The 15,777-nt window shown below is 47.7% G+C and overlaps 1 protein-coding gene across 5 annotated transcripts in view; it reads left to right on the forward strand.

Annotated features, from left to right (window-relative positions):
- The window catches only part of nav3 (neuron navigator 3), a 377,674-nt gene that overhangs the window by 107,952 nt on the left and 253,945 nt on the right, over positions 1-15,777 (forward strand). For all 5 annotated transcript variants that reach the window (XM_052029889.1, XM_052029890.1, XM_052029891.1 and 2 more), the window contains exons 4-5: positions 1,159-1,231; positions 12,249-12,420. In XM_052029889.1, coding sequence (XP_051885849.1) covers positions 1,159-1,231; positions 12,249-12,420 — 245 coding nt within the window. The remainder of the gene's footprint in view (positions 1-1,158; positions 1,232-12,248; positions 12,421-15,777) is intronic.

Genomic DNA, 15,777 nt, shown 5'->3' on the forward strand with positions numbered 1-15,777 from the left:
ATTGAGTCAGAAAGATCTTGTGGTTTTATTCTGCGTGACTTTTCCCTGCCCAACTCTTACCCCCATCCCAAGTCAGTCACAATAAATTATATGGTCATTATCCTCTTTGGAGACCATGCTTTGTTCTAATTGGCAAACCTCTGAAGGAACTAATCAACTGTAAGCCACTCAAGGCAATGTGAATCCAATTTATTAAAAAATCCTGTCTTTTTCCTGCTCCCTTTTTCTCTTGGTTTCTCTCGTTCACTCTCTCTATCCTCCTTTCTGTCTTGCTTCACCTTCCGAATAAGAGGCCGTGCATGTGAGAAGGAGGAATTTCTTCACTCCGGGGGTCATGGATCGTTGGAATTCTTTAGACCACCATGGAGGTGGAGTCATTGAATATATTCAAAGGCAGAGACATGCGAATTCTTGGTCTGTTAGGGAGTCAGGGGTTAGAGGGAAGAAGGTGGGGTTGAGGCCAAAATCAGATTAGTCATAATCTTATTGAATGGAGGAGCATCTTGAGGGAATGAATGGCCTACTGTTGCTCTGGACTCTAAAGTTCTTTGTTTTTTCACTCTCTTTTACTCTTTCTTTCACTCTTTCAATTTCCCTTTCTATCTCTGCTTCTTTAGCCTTCTCTCTCTCTCGTTCTCTCTTTCCCCACCAACACTCAGTGATTTTGGTCGAAGTTTATCTTTAAAACGTCGAGAGGAGTTCTGCTGGAAGTTGAGCAAACCAGATACGTTAGAAAGAGTTTCAGCTGTTCACAAGAGCAGTAAGAGACTGACATTTGCCACCACTCTGACGCTGTTACCTTGGTACAGCTGCCGCTGTGTCACATTGCATGCTGTCACTGTGAGCAATGATCCACTCCTTCAAGCTTTTGCATAGCTATTCTCTGTGCCTTTATTGTACAATATTTGTGGTGTACACATCCAGTCACGCTTTACATAGGCTGAAGTCTTGGCAGACTGTCCAGATTGGGTATTTATGAATTGTTTAACATCCTACAGAAATCGAGAACAAGGAGAGTGTTATTGCAATCTCCAAATTAGGTTCAGTCTTTTCTTCAGTGTAGCTTGTGTCAGTAAGAAATGTATGTGAGGTATTCACTCCTGTTGCTATATTTCAGGAAAGTCCCATTCATTGTGTTTTCTTTCTGCTCTGTCCCAGATTGAGAATGTCGATGCCTGTCTCAGCTTCCTGGCAGTGAGGGGAGTTCATATCCAAAGTCTCTCGGCTGAGGGTAAGTCTACACTTTGATTCCACTGACTCAACCTTCCCTCTCTGTCACTTCAACATGGGCAGAGGAAACCAGTTGTTGCTGATGCTGGCCCTGGATAAAGTAATTTATTGGTCTTCAGGTTTGACATGGGTAGATATAGCTGATTGGTTCTGTTGATTATGGATCAGAAGAGCTAATTGGTGCTAAGGTATGGCACAGGTAGAGCTCATTGGTGCTCCGGTTTGATATTGGTCGATATTGTTGATTGGTGCTGTTGATTTTGGATCAGAAGAGCTGATTGGCACTGAGATAGGGCGCAGATAGAGCTGATTGGTTCTGTTCACTCTGGATCAGAAGAGTTGATTGGTGCTGAGGTATGGCACAATTAGAGCTGATTGGTGCTTCAACATAGGTAGATACAGCTGATTGGTTCTGATGACCTTGATCAGAAGAGCTGATTGGTCCTGAGATAGGGTGCAGATAGAGCTGATTGGTGCTTGGGTTTGACATAGGTAGAGCGAGCTCTCATTGGTGCTACAGAACTTAGACAGGAAAACACAGCAAATTGGTGCTAAGCTTTGGCATACGTAGAGCTAAATGGTGCTCGGGTTTGACATGGTTGAAGCTATTGCTGCAAAGGCTGGGCAGCTGATAGACCTGACATTTTTCCCCTTGTCAGTTTCTAACAGCGCTATGGTTGTTGCCATGGTAATAACCCTACCCCAACCTCTCCCACCCTAAATTAATATTGGATTAATGTACATAGAACATTACAGCAATTTAACGTCATCCAAAAGGTGGGACCTCATCTTTTCTGGCATTTCCCTTCCCTCTCTCCAGGTTGTAGTTGAGGAATCCCACTGTGGAAAATAGAACATAGAACAGTACAGCACAGGAACAGGCCCTTCAGCCCACAATGTCTGTGCTGAACACGATGCCAAATTAAAATAATTCCTTTCTGCCTGCGCATGATCCATATCTGTGGCTGCGTGGGTTTCCTCTGGATGCTCCGGTTTCCTCCCACATTCCAAAGACGTACGGGTTAGGAAGTTGTGGGCGTGCTATGTTGGCACTGGAAGCGTGGTGACACTTGCGGGCAGCCCCCAGAACACTCTACGCAAAAGATGCATTTCACTGTGTGTTTCGATGTACACGTGACTAATAAAGATATCTTATCCTATGTCCCTCCATTCCCTGCATATTCATGTGTCTGTCTAAATGCTTCATAAACACCACTGTTGTATCTGCCTCCACCACCACTCCTGGCAGCCCGTTCCAGGTACCCACCACTCTTTGTATAAAAAAACTTGCGCTTCACGTTTCCTTTAAACTTTCCCCTCTCACCTGAAATGCATGCCATCTAGTATTTGACATTCCTACCCTGGGAAAAAGTTTCTGACTGTCTACCCTATCTTTGCTTCTCATAATTTTATAAACTTCTGTCAGGGTAAATGGGTTTGTTGATGGTCAGCACAGACTCAATGGACCAAATGGCCTGTTTCCTTCTGTACCCCTCTATGACGCTCTATGATACGAAAGGACTGAAAGCCTCAAGTACTGAAAGTATAGAGACACAAGAGACTGCAGATGCTAGAATCTGGAGCAACACACAATCTGCTGGAGGAACTCAGCAGGTCAGGCAGCATCTACAAAGGGAAATGGACAGTTGATGTTTCAGGCCAAGACCCTTCATCTGGATTGAAAGTAGCTTCACTCTGGGTTGGTACTCCCAGTTGGAACAAGAAATCCATTCATCAGTTGACGGTGTGATGGGGTATCAGACGCTGACTCCGATTCCCCATTCATGTGCTGGTGTTGACTGGCCCTTTACCAATGCAATGATGTTCCAGTGATTGTGTGTTCATGTCTCATTATGCATACATTGAAAATTTAAATTTAGTTTAGGAGATATTGAGAAATGAGAAGTGACCGTAAAGCAAAAAGAAACCCAACTGAGTTGCTAATTTGCCCGAGGGAGGAAATCTGTTGCCTTGATCTGGTTTGTGTCTACGTGTGACTCAGCGTACACACCAACTGTAATGGTGCATAAATGCCCCTGTTTGAGGCAGTAAGGTTGACATACCCTGTAATCTTGTCCATCACAGTCTATTTTCCCATTATTTTCAGAGTCATTGAGTAACCCGACATGGAAACTGGACTTCAGCCCATTAGGTCCATGCACTGATCCTATTTATCTGCATTAGGTCCCTTGACATCTATGCCCTGGCGGTTCAAGCGCTTGTCCAGATGCTTCTTCAATGCCGTGGGAGAACTTGCCTCCACCACCCCCTCAGGCAGTGTGTTCCAGATTCCGACCACCCTCTGGGGGGAAAAAGTTCCCTCTTTAATAACAACAATCAAAAGACATTTGGATAAGTACATGGATAGGAGGGGTTTAGAGGGATATGGGCCAAATGCGGGCCAATGGGACTAGCTCAGGTAGGCACCTTGGTTGGCATGGACGAGTTGGGCCGAAGGGCCTGTTTCCATGCTGTATGACTCTGTGACTCTATGACTCAGATCCCCTATAAGCCTTATACCTATGACCTCTTGTCCTACACATCCTCAACATGGGATAAAGATTCTTACTCTCTACCCCATCCACACCACCCCCCATCCCCCATCACGTTGAAGACCTCTATCAGGTCTTCAGCGTTCTTCACTCTTGGAACAATACAGCACTGGAAGCCATTCACTCCATCGTGTTGGATTCTGAAGGAATTAGTTCCACTCCCACGTTTTTTACTTGGAGACATCAGAGACTACAGATGCTGGAATTTGGAGCAAATCAGTGTCCTGATGTAAGGTTTCGACCAGAAACATCGACACTTCCTTTCCCCTTACAGATGCTGCTCGACCCGCTGAGTTCCTCCAGCAGATTGTTTGTTGCTTTGTTATTTCCTGAATACTTTTCGTTTAAAGTATGTATCCAATTCCCCTTTTTCCGTATTTCCATTGAACCTGCTCCCACTACCCTTAGAATTCTGGATGGCTAACACAGCAGGGAAAAGGATCTTCTCATTAACCTGATCAAATGCTCCACAAAGGGCAGAACATTGTGTTCAAATTTGGAAGCTGAACAACAAATGGATAAGGCTCAGGTTGTGAATGAGATTTTGTAAATTTGTTCTTCATGTTAAAGTGCCGGGGGTGTGCATTGGGGTTTGGAATGAATCAACAAGGTTTTGGATGCCACCTGATAATTATTAAGCACATTGAGGTAACCCCAGATGAACAAAGTGTATAATTAGAGATCACCCCTCTAAAAGCAGTCAAGTGTAATTTCCTGGAGCAAAAAAAAACTTCTAGGTTACACAGAAGGTCAGGCAGCATCTGGGAGGCAAAGAGATGGTCGACATTTCAGGTGGAGACCCTGCATCACGACTGAGGGCGTAGAGGGGAGGTAACGAGGTGAGAGGGAGGGGTGAGGAAGGCGATAAGTGGGACCAGGTGAGGGAGGGGGGATGATGGAGGGGGGTAGTGGAGTCAGGAGACAGTGGCTACTGGGTGAAGTGCAACATAGAATTAGTTGGTACAGGGAAGAGGTATTTAACAATGACTCCACTGGCATACATGTTTCTCTCATGGGATATGGGCAGGGATTCGTTGCCCTTGAGTAGCTGGTGGTGAGTCCCCTTCTGAACCACGGCTGTCCATCTGGTGAAGGTGCTTCCACAGAGCTGTTGGGGAGGGAGATCCAGGCCTTAGACCCAGTGTTGATGAAGGACTGGTGATATATTTCCAAGTCAGGATGGTGTGTGCCTTGGAGGACCCTGCTACAGGTCCTTCCTGATGGAGGAGGTCACCTGCGAGGAAGGTGCTCCCGGATTAGCCTGAGAGAGGATTAGCAGAAGATTATTTACACTGGGAGAACTTGTTGAGCCAGTTAGAGTTAAATGACTTTATACAACAACGTGCACCCTTAATTAGCAAAATATCCCAAGGCGCTTCTCAGGAGTGTAATTTGATCCCAAACCATTTACAGGATTGTCAGTACATGTGACCGTGGTCAGCGAGGTTGGGTTTAAGGAGAATTTAGCAAAGGGAGTTTAAGAATACTGTTTGTTTCTCTCTGGCTGTGATTGTTGGAAGGAGAATTCACTGTCATCAAGCAGCAAACTGCTGGAGGAACTCAGCGGGTCAGGCAGCATCTGTGGAGGGAAACGGACAGTTGACGTTTCGGGTCGAGACCCTTCATCTGGACTGAATGACAGGGGAGGTAGCCAGATAAAGAGGTGGAGGGAAGGGGTGGAGCAAGAGCTGGCAGGTGGTAGGTGGATCCAGGTGAGAAGGGGTGATGGGCAGATGGAGGAGGGGAGAGTGGAGATAGGGCAGGCACGGTAGTGTAGCGGTTAGCGTAACACTATTACAGCGCCAGTGACCCAGGTTCAATTCCCGCCGCTGTCTGTAAGGAGTTTGTACGTTCTCCCCGTGTCTGCGTGGGTTTCCTCCGGGTGCTCCGGTTTCCTCCCACATTCCAAAGACCTATGGGTTAGGAAGTTGTGGGCGTGCTATGTTGGCGCCGGAAGCGTGGCGACACTTGCGGGCTGCCCCCAGAACACTCTACGCAAAAGATGCATTTCACTGTGTGTTTCGATGTACATGCGACTAATAAAGAGATCTTAAAATCTTAAATAGTGACAAGAGGCCGGGAGGTGATAGGTGGAGGTGACAAAGGGCTGCAGGTTGTGGGATCTGATGGAAGGTGGGGCATGGAATCAGGGGAGTGTGGGAATGGTGGGGGAGGGGACCCAGTGGGAGGGGTGTGTGGGTGATGGACAGATAGAGTGGATGGAGGAGGGGAAGGAAACAGGGTGATGGGGGTCTGGGGTGGGTGTAGGAGGGACTGGGTGGATCAGGAGGTGAGCGGAAAGGGACAGAGGGGGAGCAAACTGGAGAATTAAATGTTCATGCTGTCGGGTTGTAGCCTCTCCCAAGGGATCTCACCTGCCTGCCTCTGTTGTTATTACCACTCTCCCCTCCTCTGTCTGCCTATCACCCCTCCTTACCTATTGCCTGCCAGCTCTTGCTTCTCCTCTTCCCCTCACCCCTTTATACTGACTATCTCCCCTCCATCTTTCAGTCCAGATGAAGGGTCTCGACCCAAAACGTTGACCGTCCATTTCCCTCCGTCGATGTTGCCCATCCCGCTGAGTTCCTCCAGCGTTTTGTGTGTTGCCCCAGGTTCCAGCAACTGCAGTCTCCGGTACGAGAGAGGGTAGAGAGGCGGAGAGGTTAAGGGAGGGAATTCGAGAGCGCAGGGCCCCGATCGCAGAAGACGCGTCCTCCAGTAGTGGAGCGATTAAACCTAACAGTGATCCAGAGGCAAGCATATGGAGGAGTGCGGAGATTTTGGTGGGTGGGGGCTGGAAGGGGTGACAGAGAGAGGGGAATTGGGGAGAGGGTAGTGGGGGGGGGGGGTGAGGCCCAGACGGATTTGTAAACAAGGACAAGAACTTAAAGCCAAGATGTTGGTGGACTGGGAGTGAGGTGTAGTGGGCAAGTGAATTTCCCAGTGTGACAGGACCACGTTGTGTGGAGACGTCAATGAACTAGTCTCAGGACAAGCAGTATAACACTCACCTGTAAACTTCCAGAGGTTTAATTCATTACTTCTCACACAACAACTTTCTGGGACAGGATTTGAACTGGTTACCATTGGGACCAAATGTATTCCAGTTCTTCCCTCCTTTACTGCTCTGATTTTAATCGCTGTCATTGACTGTCCTGCCTTCAGCTGCCAACCCGTTAAAATCTGGAATGCCCATCCTTCACCCCCTTGTCTCTCACCCTATCCTCCCTGAGGCATCACCTTCAAACCTCGCACCCCCCCCCATCTCTCCTGTGTGATGCAGTGTCCAATGTCACCTCTGCCAAGGATCGTGGGCTCCCTCAGCATTGTATGAATGCAGGTTTCTGTTGTACTCCCAAGCCTCTGTTCTGTCACAATACAGTGACTTCAGTGTGGGTCACGTGCACTGGGAAGGAATTTGAGCTCTAATAGTTGAAATTCAAGAGATTCCACCAGAACCCAGACATCCATAGCCATAAACTAATCTGGGAATTCCAAACCCTGTTGGAATTTTACAAGACAGACACTGTAGGATCCAGGGGGTTGGAATCTCCCTTCGCCGCACCCTGGGCCAAATATAGCCCACCACTCCTGTGTGAATGATGATCCGTGCCCAGGCAACTCAGACCTATTTACGCTCTCTCTGCTCCTCAACTATCATTGGTCCAAAGATTTGTGCAGGGCTGGGTCAAATCTAAATATGAACTCCAAGAACTGTTACAAGCAGCAACTGAGACACAGGGAAGTAAGTAGAGAGAGGGCTTTGTGCTTTGCTATTACCTCATAGCTATGTGGTCTACAAGGTCACAGAGCTTGGATACTGGTCGTCCAGAGATAGAACATAGAACAGTACAGCACAGAACAGGCCCTTCGGCCCACAATGGTGTGCCGATGTGAATCCATTTGGCTTTAATCTACCTAAAGATCTTCTAAAGGAATGAGCTTAATTTCTATAGCACCTTTTAAGAGACCCTGGTGTTTTACAACCAATGAAGTAGGTTTGAAATGTGAACATTGTCGTATGTAGGAAAAACAACAGCCATTTTGTACATAGCAAGATCCCACAAACAGCAAGGTGACAATTACCAGACGATCTCTTTGTTGAGAGTGCTGGAACACAGGGGTGACCTGCTATTTATCTACCTGTGGCTACGGGATTTTTCTACATCCTCTTGGGGGGATGGACAACGCCTTGCCTGAGAAACGGTACCTCCAATAGCGTGGCCTCCCTTCGGCACATCGTTGGGCGCGTCAGTCTGGATTATATGTGGGTCCCTTCACCTCACTGTTCCCATCTGCCCTCCCCACCTCCCTCCCTTGATTCCAGGCTCCATCTTCCTCCCCGATCGGATTCCATCATCTGTAGCCCTTTGTCAACCCCACCTATCACCTCCCCTCTCCACTCTCCCCTCCTCCATCTGCCTCTCACCCCTCACCTGCATCCACGCATCACCTGCCACCTCTTGCTCTGCCCCTTTCCCTCACCTCTTTATACTGGCTATCTCCCCTCTGTCCTTCAGTCCTCGTGAAGGTCTCGACCCGAAACGTCGACTGTCCGTTTCCCTCCACTGATGCTGCCTGACCCGCTGAGTTCCTCCAGCAGTTTGCTTGCTTGTTTTAATGTTCACACCTTTGGAATGGGAGTTGAATCTATGATGGTCTGACACACGTGCGAAGCATTAACCCCCAATAAATTGCAACATTGAAAGAAATTCATTCCACAATCCTCACCTCCGCAGGACAGGCAGACCCTCCGTTAGAACTGCTAACCCACACACTCCTGAATGGTCGTCACCAAAGACAGATCATGAGGGCCTTTGATAGGGTGGATGTGGAGAGGATGCTTCCCTTTGTGGGAGGTTCTACAACCAGCGGTCACCATTTGAAAATAAGAGGTGCACCCACTTAAAACAGTGATGCGATGTAAGTTTTTCCCTCAGGGGGTCATGGCTCTGTGGAACCCTTGCTCAAAGTTTGGTGGAAGCAGGGTCGTTGGATATTTTTAGTGTCATAGAGTCAGAGAGTTATACAGCACGGAAACAGGCCCTTCAGCCCAACTCATCCATGCCGACCAAAATGCCCACCTAAGTCCCATTTACCTATGTTTGACTCATATCCCTCTAAACCTTTCCCATCCGTGTACCTGTCCAAGTGTCTTTTAAATGTTGTTATTGTACCTGCCTCAACCACTTCCTCTGGCAGCTAGTTCAGGGCAGGCACGGTAGTGCAGCAGTTAGCGTAATGCTATTACAGTGCCAGCGACCCGGATTCAATTCCGGCCGCTGTCTGTAAGGAGTTTGTACGTTCTCCCCGTGTCTGCGTGGGTTTCCTCCGGGTGCTCCGGTTTCCTCCCACATCCCAAAGACGTACGGGTTAGGAAGTTGTGGGTGTGCTATGCTGGCGCCGGAAGTGTGGTAACACTTGTGGGCTGCTCCCAAAATACTCTACGCAAAAGATGCATTTCACTGTGTGTTTCGATGTACATGTGACTAATAAAGAAATCTTATCTTATCTTATCCATATACCCACCACCCTCTGTGTGGAGAAGTTGCCCTTCGGGTCCCTTTTAAATCTCTTCCCTCTCACCTTAAACTTATGTCCTCTAGTTTTTGATTCCGTTTCCCCGGGCAAAAGACTGTGTGCATTCACCTGATCTCTGCCCCTCATGATTTTATACACCTCTCTAAAGTCACCCCTCAGTCTCTTACATTCTAGTGAATGAATTCCCAGCCTGCCCAACCTCTCCCTGTAACTCAGACCCTTGAGTCCTGACAATATTCTCATAAATCTTCCTTGCACTCTTTCCAGCTTAATGACGTCTTTCCTATAACAGGGCGACCAAAGCTGTACATAGTACTCTAGGTGCAGCCTCGCCAATGTCTTGTAACCTACTCCTGTACTCAGTACCCTGACTGATGAAGGCCAGTGTGCCAAATGCCTTCTTTATCACCCTATCAACCTGTGACACCACTTTCAGGGAACTATGTACTTGTACTCTTAGGTCCCTCTGTTCCTCAACACTCCCCAGGGCCCTACCGTTCACTGCAGAAGTCCTAACCCGATTTGATTTCCCAAAATGCAAGACCTTGCACTTATCTGAATTGAACTTCATTTGCCATTCCTCAGCCCACTTACCTAGCTGATCAAGATCCCCCTGTAAGGTTTAATAACCTCCTTCACTGTCTGAGATACCACCGATTTTAGTATCTTCGGATACTGAAAGGCCTGGATAGAGTGGATGTGGAGAAGATGCTTCTATCAGTAGGAGAGTCTAGGATCTGAGGGCACAGCCTCAGAATAAAGGGACATATTAGCATTGGTTTATTATTGTCACTTATACAGAGGTACAGTGAAAAACTTGTCTTGCATACCGATCGTACAGGTCAATTCATTACACAGTGCAGTTACATTGAGTCAGTACAGAGTGCATTGAGGTAGTACAGGTAAAAACAATAACAGTACAGAGTAAGGTGTCACAGTGATAGAGCAAGTGCAGTGCAGGTGGACAATAAGGTGCAAGGTCACAAAAAAAAACTGTGATGAGGAGGGATTTCTTCAGCCAGAGGGTGGTGAATCTGTGGAATTCATTGCCACAGAGGGTGGTGGAGGCCAAGTCACTGGGTGCACTTAAGGCAGAGATTGATAGATTCTTGATTGGTAAGAGGGTTAAGGGTTACAGGGAGAAGGCAGGAGAATGGGGGTGAAAACAAAATCAGACGTGATCGAATGAATGAGCAGACTTGATGGGCCGAATGGCCTACTTCTATACTCCTGTTTCATTGGGGGCTTTTAAGAGGGGCTTGGGCACATGAATGAGAGGAAAATGGAGAGATATGGGCATTCTGTAGGTAGGAGGGGTTAGCTATGTCGGCACAACATTGTGGGCCGAAGGTCCTGTTCTGTGTTGTACTGTTCTGTGTTCTATGTTCTATATTTTATGGTCTGCAGACTTCCTAACCATACCTTGTACATTCTCATCCAAGACAGAAGGAGATAGATTCTTGATCAGTAAGGCGGTAAAAGGTTACCATGGGTAGATGGGGATGTGTACAGTCAGATCAGTCATACATAGAGCAGGCTCGTGGAACTGAGTGACTTATTGCAGCTCCTAATTTAACTGTCTGTAGGCATGTGATCTCATTGCCGTTTGTGGGAGCTCGCAAGGCACTTGATTGGCTCTGTCCTTTCCCATCATTACAACACCAGCTGTACCTCTGAAGTACTTTATTGGCTGTGAAGCACTTTGGGAAATCTTGAGGTGAGAGGTGCTACAGAAATGCACCACAATATTAATGAATTTTGTGTCCCCCTTGATGTGTGAGAGTACCACACTGGTCTCACTGGGAACGCAGTATAGCTGTTGTGTCTGCAGTGGGGTTAATCTGAGGCCAACCAAGCCAGAGTCTGATTTACAATTGCTCATTTGCTGAGACTTATTTTCGTTTGCTCTTTCTGGAGAAGAGGATGTGACTAAGCAGAAACAGTTCTGCACAGTAATTTCACAGCTTCTCCCCCGATCTCATGATAGGTCTTGTTGCTTGCAGAATCTCATCAGACTGAGGTCACCGGACTCAATGATGTGTTATGTCCAAGATAAATGCAGACATTTTTAACCCTCCTTGTGTTTGTGTACCTACTCTGGGGAACTCTTTGCCAGTTTAAATCAGTGTACTTCAGTGTATAGTGCTTCCAATTCTGTCTCACCGATCATTGGGTTCTATTCAGGACTGCATTACCGAGGGAGTGCTGTGCTGTGGGAGGTGCTGTATTTTTGGATAAGACGTAAAGCTGAGGCACTCCACCCTCCCCCCAACCCCACTTGCCCTCTCAGTTGGAAGGGAAGGATCCCATAGGAGTATTTGAAGTGGGGTAGTTTTCTCCTTGGGGTCCAAGACCAGCCATTTATCCCACAGGCCGAGGAAGGCTTGCCTCAGGACTGCCCAACGAGCGGCACAGCCGATGGAGGACTCCCGACGTGCAGTCGCCCCTGTTGCCCGGGAGGCAGTCCGCGCACAGCAAGATCCAACAGGCGGCTGCGTGAGAGCTTGAAAGCGGCCCGTTTTGCGCTGGGGTCGATCGGGAGGCGGTCACTGGATAGGACACGGGGAAAACTCTCTGTTGTTCTGCTGGAACCACAGCACTCTCTCCACCCCAAATGAGGGCAGATAGTCATGGGTGTACTCAACTCCGGGGTCGGGACGCTTGAGGGGATTGAGGGGTTCGGAGATCAGGTCGCAAAGTAGAGAGCCCTCGATGATGGTGAACGGTACGGCAGATGATGGTGAAGGGCCGAATGGTCTCCTCCTGCTTCTCATCTTCACCCAGCCCTTGAGGTGAGATTGCTTCCCATTGAACCAAGGTGGATTCCCTCTGAAGTACCGGTGATACTGGGAAGTAGTGACGAAGGCTAATCATTCGGACAAAGGAGTTGAGACATCCTAAGAGTTTTCCTTTCTCTTTCTGCAGAGATTCGAGATGGAAATCTGAAAGCCATCCTTGGACTTTTTTTCAGTCTGTCACGGTACAAACAGCAGCAGCAGTACCAGGACCTAGCTGAACTCCAGCAGCAGACACAGCACCCAGCTTCGGGGAGTGCCTTGGTCTCACAGCAGAGAGGGCCAGTCGACATGCAGTCAAGGTAGGCTGACTGTTCCCACCCTGCGTCACGCACCCACAACCCCTCGTGACCTCCGCCAGCCTGACAGGCAAGGGCAGCTGGAGCAGGGGAGCACATCACGGCTTGGTGTGGTGACTGCTCTGGCCAAGACCGCAAGAAATCGCCGAGAGTTGTGGGCACAGCCCAGTCCATCACGCAAACCAGCCTCCCCTCCACTGACTCTGTCCACACCTCCCGCTGCCTCGGGAAAGCAGCTAACGTAATCAAGGACCCCTCCTACCCTGGTCATTCTCTCTTCTCCTCTCTCCCCTCAGACAGCAGATACCAAAGCTTGAGAGCTTGTACCACCAGGCTCAAGGACAGCTTCTAACCCACTGTTATCAGACTTTTAAATGGACCTCTCATACGCTAAAGATGAACTCTTGATCTCCCAATCTACCTCGTCGTGGCCCTTGCACTTAATTTGTCTACCTGCACTGCACTTTCTCTGTAAATGTAACACTATATTCTGCATTCTGTTTTCTTTTATACTACTTCAACATACTTATGTATGGAAGGATCTGTCTGGATGGCATGCTTTTCACGGTATTTCGGTACATGTGGCAATAATAAACCAATAGCCAGTACCTATATCACCAACTTTAGCTTCCCCTCTGTCCCACACCATCTGACTTGGGGACGTATTGACAGTCCTTTACCGTTGCTGGGTCTGAATGCTGGAACTCCCTCCCCAACAGCAGTGTCTGGGCATGGTAGATTAGTGGTTAAGTGATTGGACTGGCAACCATTGGTCCAGAGATGGGAGTTCAAATCCCAGCATGGCAAGTAGTGAAGTTAAATAAATGAGTTTATCTTTAAAGTGAAATTCAGCCTAGTGTCAGTCTCAGTAGCCATGAAGCCATCAGATCGTCATTAAAACCCATCTGGTTTACTAAGGTTCCTCAGGAGAGGAAATCTGCCATCCTTACCCAGTCTGTGATATATGTGACTCAAGACCCATTAACTGTTAACTGCCTCCTCAGTTCAGGGGCAATTAGGGATGGACAATAAATGCTGGCATTTTCAGCTGTACCTCGATCTTCAGAATAGATAAAAACTGCTCGTCCACCTGGAAGAACCCACCCTGGATTCTGGAGCCCCCTCTGCTCCGTTATCCACATGCTCAATCACAGGACCCATTCACTCATTAGCATCCAATACAGTTTACAGATAAATTTCAACTCCCTACCATGCGCCCCCCCCCACACCCTCCACAGTTGCATCTGAGCTGTTCTTGATCAGACAAATTCCAAACAGTTGTGAATAATTCCAGTCCAAATTCCCCAGAGGGCCCCGATTGATGCTGTTTCCATACCCATCATGGCAATGAGTTCCAGATCATCAACATTTAAAAATAATCCTCATGTCCCCCTTTATCTTATGCCTGTAACTTTGAACGCATGGTCCTTGAAATGTCTGCAGATGGTTTCCCTCCATTCACCCTGTCTCACCCCATCCACTTCTATCAAAGCTCTTCTCGACCTTCTTTGCTCCAAGGGGAACCCCAGCTTCTCCAGTCTAATGTTGCAACTGAACCCCCTCATCCCTGGAACTGTTCAAGTGAATCTTTTCTGCATCCTGTTGAGGACCCTCACACCCTTCCTAAAGTGTGGCAACTAGAAATGGACCCAAGTGCGTTCCAAGCAGTGTTTAGGTCAATGTTTAGACCAATGCCTCCCTGCTTTTGTCATCGATGCCACTGTTTATAAATCCTGCTCCATTCCTGTCAATCCTAACCCGGAGGACAGTGCAAGCAGTTTATGGGATGTTCTGCACTTTGTGCTGAGATACTTCATGTTGGACCTCACTTGCTTGGTCTCATCTGATACATGCCAGATCCTTGAGCCATCTATATTCCGTGGGCAGGATCAAAGAAAGATGCATTCAGCCCTTTGTGCTCGTTTGGAGTTGCTTGTAAACGACTCAGAACCAGTTTAAATTGTAAATGCTGGTAATTTGCATAATTATTCAAAGCACCAATTGTGATCAAGCTGGACTAGGTAGGAATGGGAAATTGCATGCTGGTTATTTTGAACTAGGCAATGGCTTCTTAGTATCTCGAGGTCCTCCAAAACCTCAATGCTGGTCAATGGGACCAATCAAGAGTAACTTTCTCAGGAAGGGGACACACAGAAGTTTTGGACCTCCTGGAGATACCATCAAGCCTTTGCCTCGACTGAAGGGACAAGGAACTGGGAAATGTCCCACCAAAGGGGGGAGATTAGGAGAGGATTTGAGTCAGTGGAATGTGACAGAAGAGGGAAGCAGCCATGTTGGTTGGTTGTTGAGGTAGAGACAGTGTGGCATAGGATGTTTGCAGGACATGTTGGCCTCCGTACCACTCTCAGAAGTTGGCATGGAACCCGTTGCAAAACCTGCAAATGGTCCAGAGGTTCAAAATTATGGGCTTAAGATACAAGGGGAGGGGTATGAGGGTTATTTTTTAAATGCTGATGATTGGGAGCTCTGCGCCAATACCAATGATGGAAACAGAATGAGTTGGGGCCTTCTAAAGAGAATTGGAGGGGCTCTTGAGAGAGAATAAGAAGCTTCTGAGCATGTGGTGGTAACCTCTTGCAAAGCATTGTCGGATCCGTTATTTTCGAATCTGCAGGTTCTTTCAGGAGTCCAGGAATGAGTTGAAAACAACTTGGTGCTTCACAAAGTTTTATTGGAAAAGTTTAAAACAAAGAAACAGTCACAGAGCACATGGTACAAGCTTTAATACTGGGAGATGAACCGAGACAAAAGGAACTAAAATGAGCTAGGGAAGAGCTAGTGGGGGGGGGGGGGGGGGGCGGGGAGAGAAGACGAGAGCAAGAGGGAGATAGAGGCAATAGAGAGGTTAATCTCAATATCCTGAGATAAGAGGTACTCCTTAGCTAAGAATAGTCCATTCAGGAAACCTATTAGATACCTGTGGCAAAACCAACCAATGGGAAAACACATATTCACCTGATGGACGAACCAATAAGCTAGGAAGCAGCCATTCCTTGTGCAGCCACTTGAGGTGTATTAAACACTATACATGCTAAAAAAACTACTTAAAACAGTCGAATCCAACAGCATGAGGCTCTATCTTCCCGGCAGTACAGCAGGCTTGACTTTTTCACAAGTCCCAACCTCGTCAGCCTGCTGAATTCCTAAATCAAATGACCATATGGGTTTGGAAGAGGGCTCTCAGGTCACTAAAGTTTACCCAGCGCTGTGAGCCAAAGAAACTCCACACATCAAGTTGTGAAAGAGTAGGGAAGGCTGGAGGCTGTCTGTAACTCTTCTGGTAGCTCAGTCCGATTCCCTTCCCGGGTTTAGTAGGTAACACTGAGCAAGATCTGATCA

The sequence above is a fragment of the Pristis pectinata genome, chromosome 15, assembly GCF_009764475.1.
Source record: "Pristis pectinata isolate sPriPec2 chromosome 15, sPriPec2.1.pri, whole genome shotgun sequence".
Taxonomy (NCBI): domain Eukaryota; kingdom Metazoa; phylum Chordata; class Chondrichthyes; order Rhinopristiformes; family Pristidae; genus Pristis; species Pristis pectinata.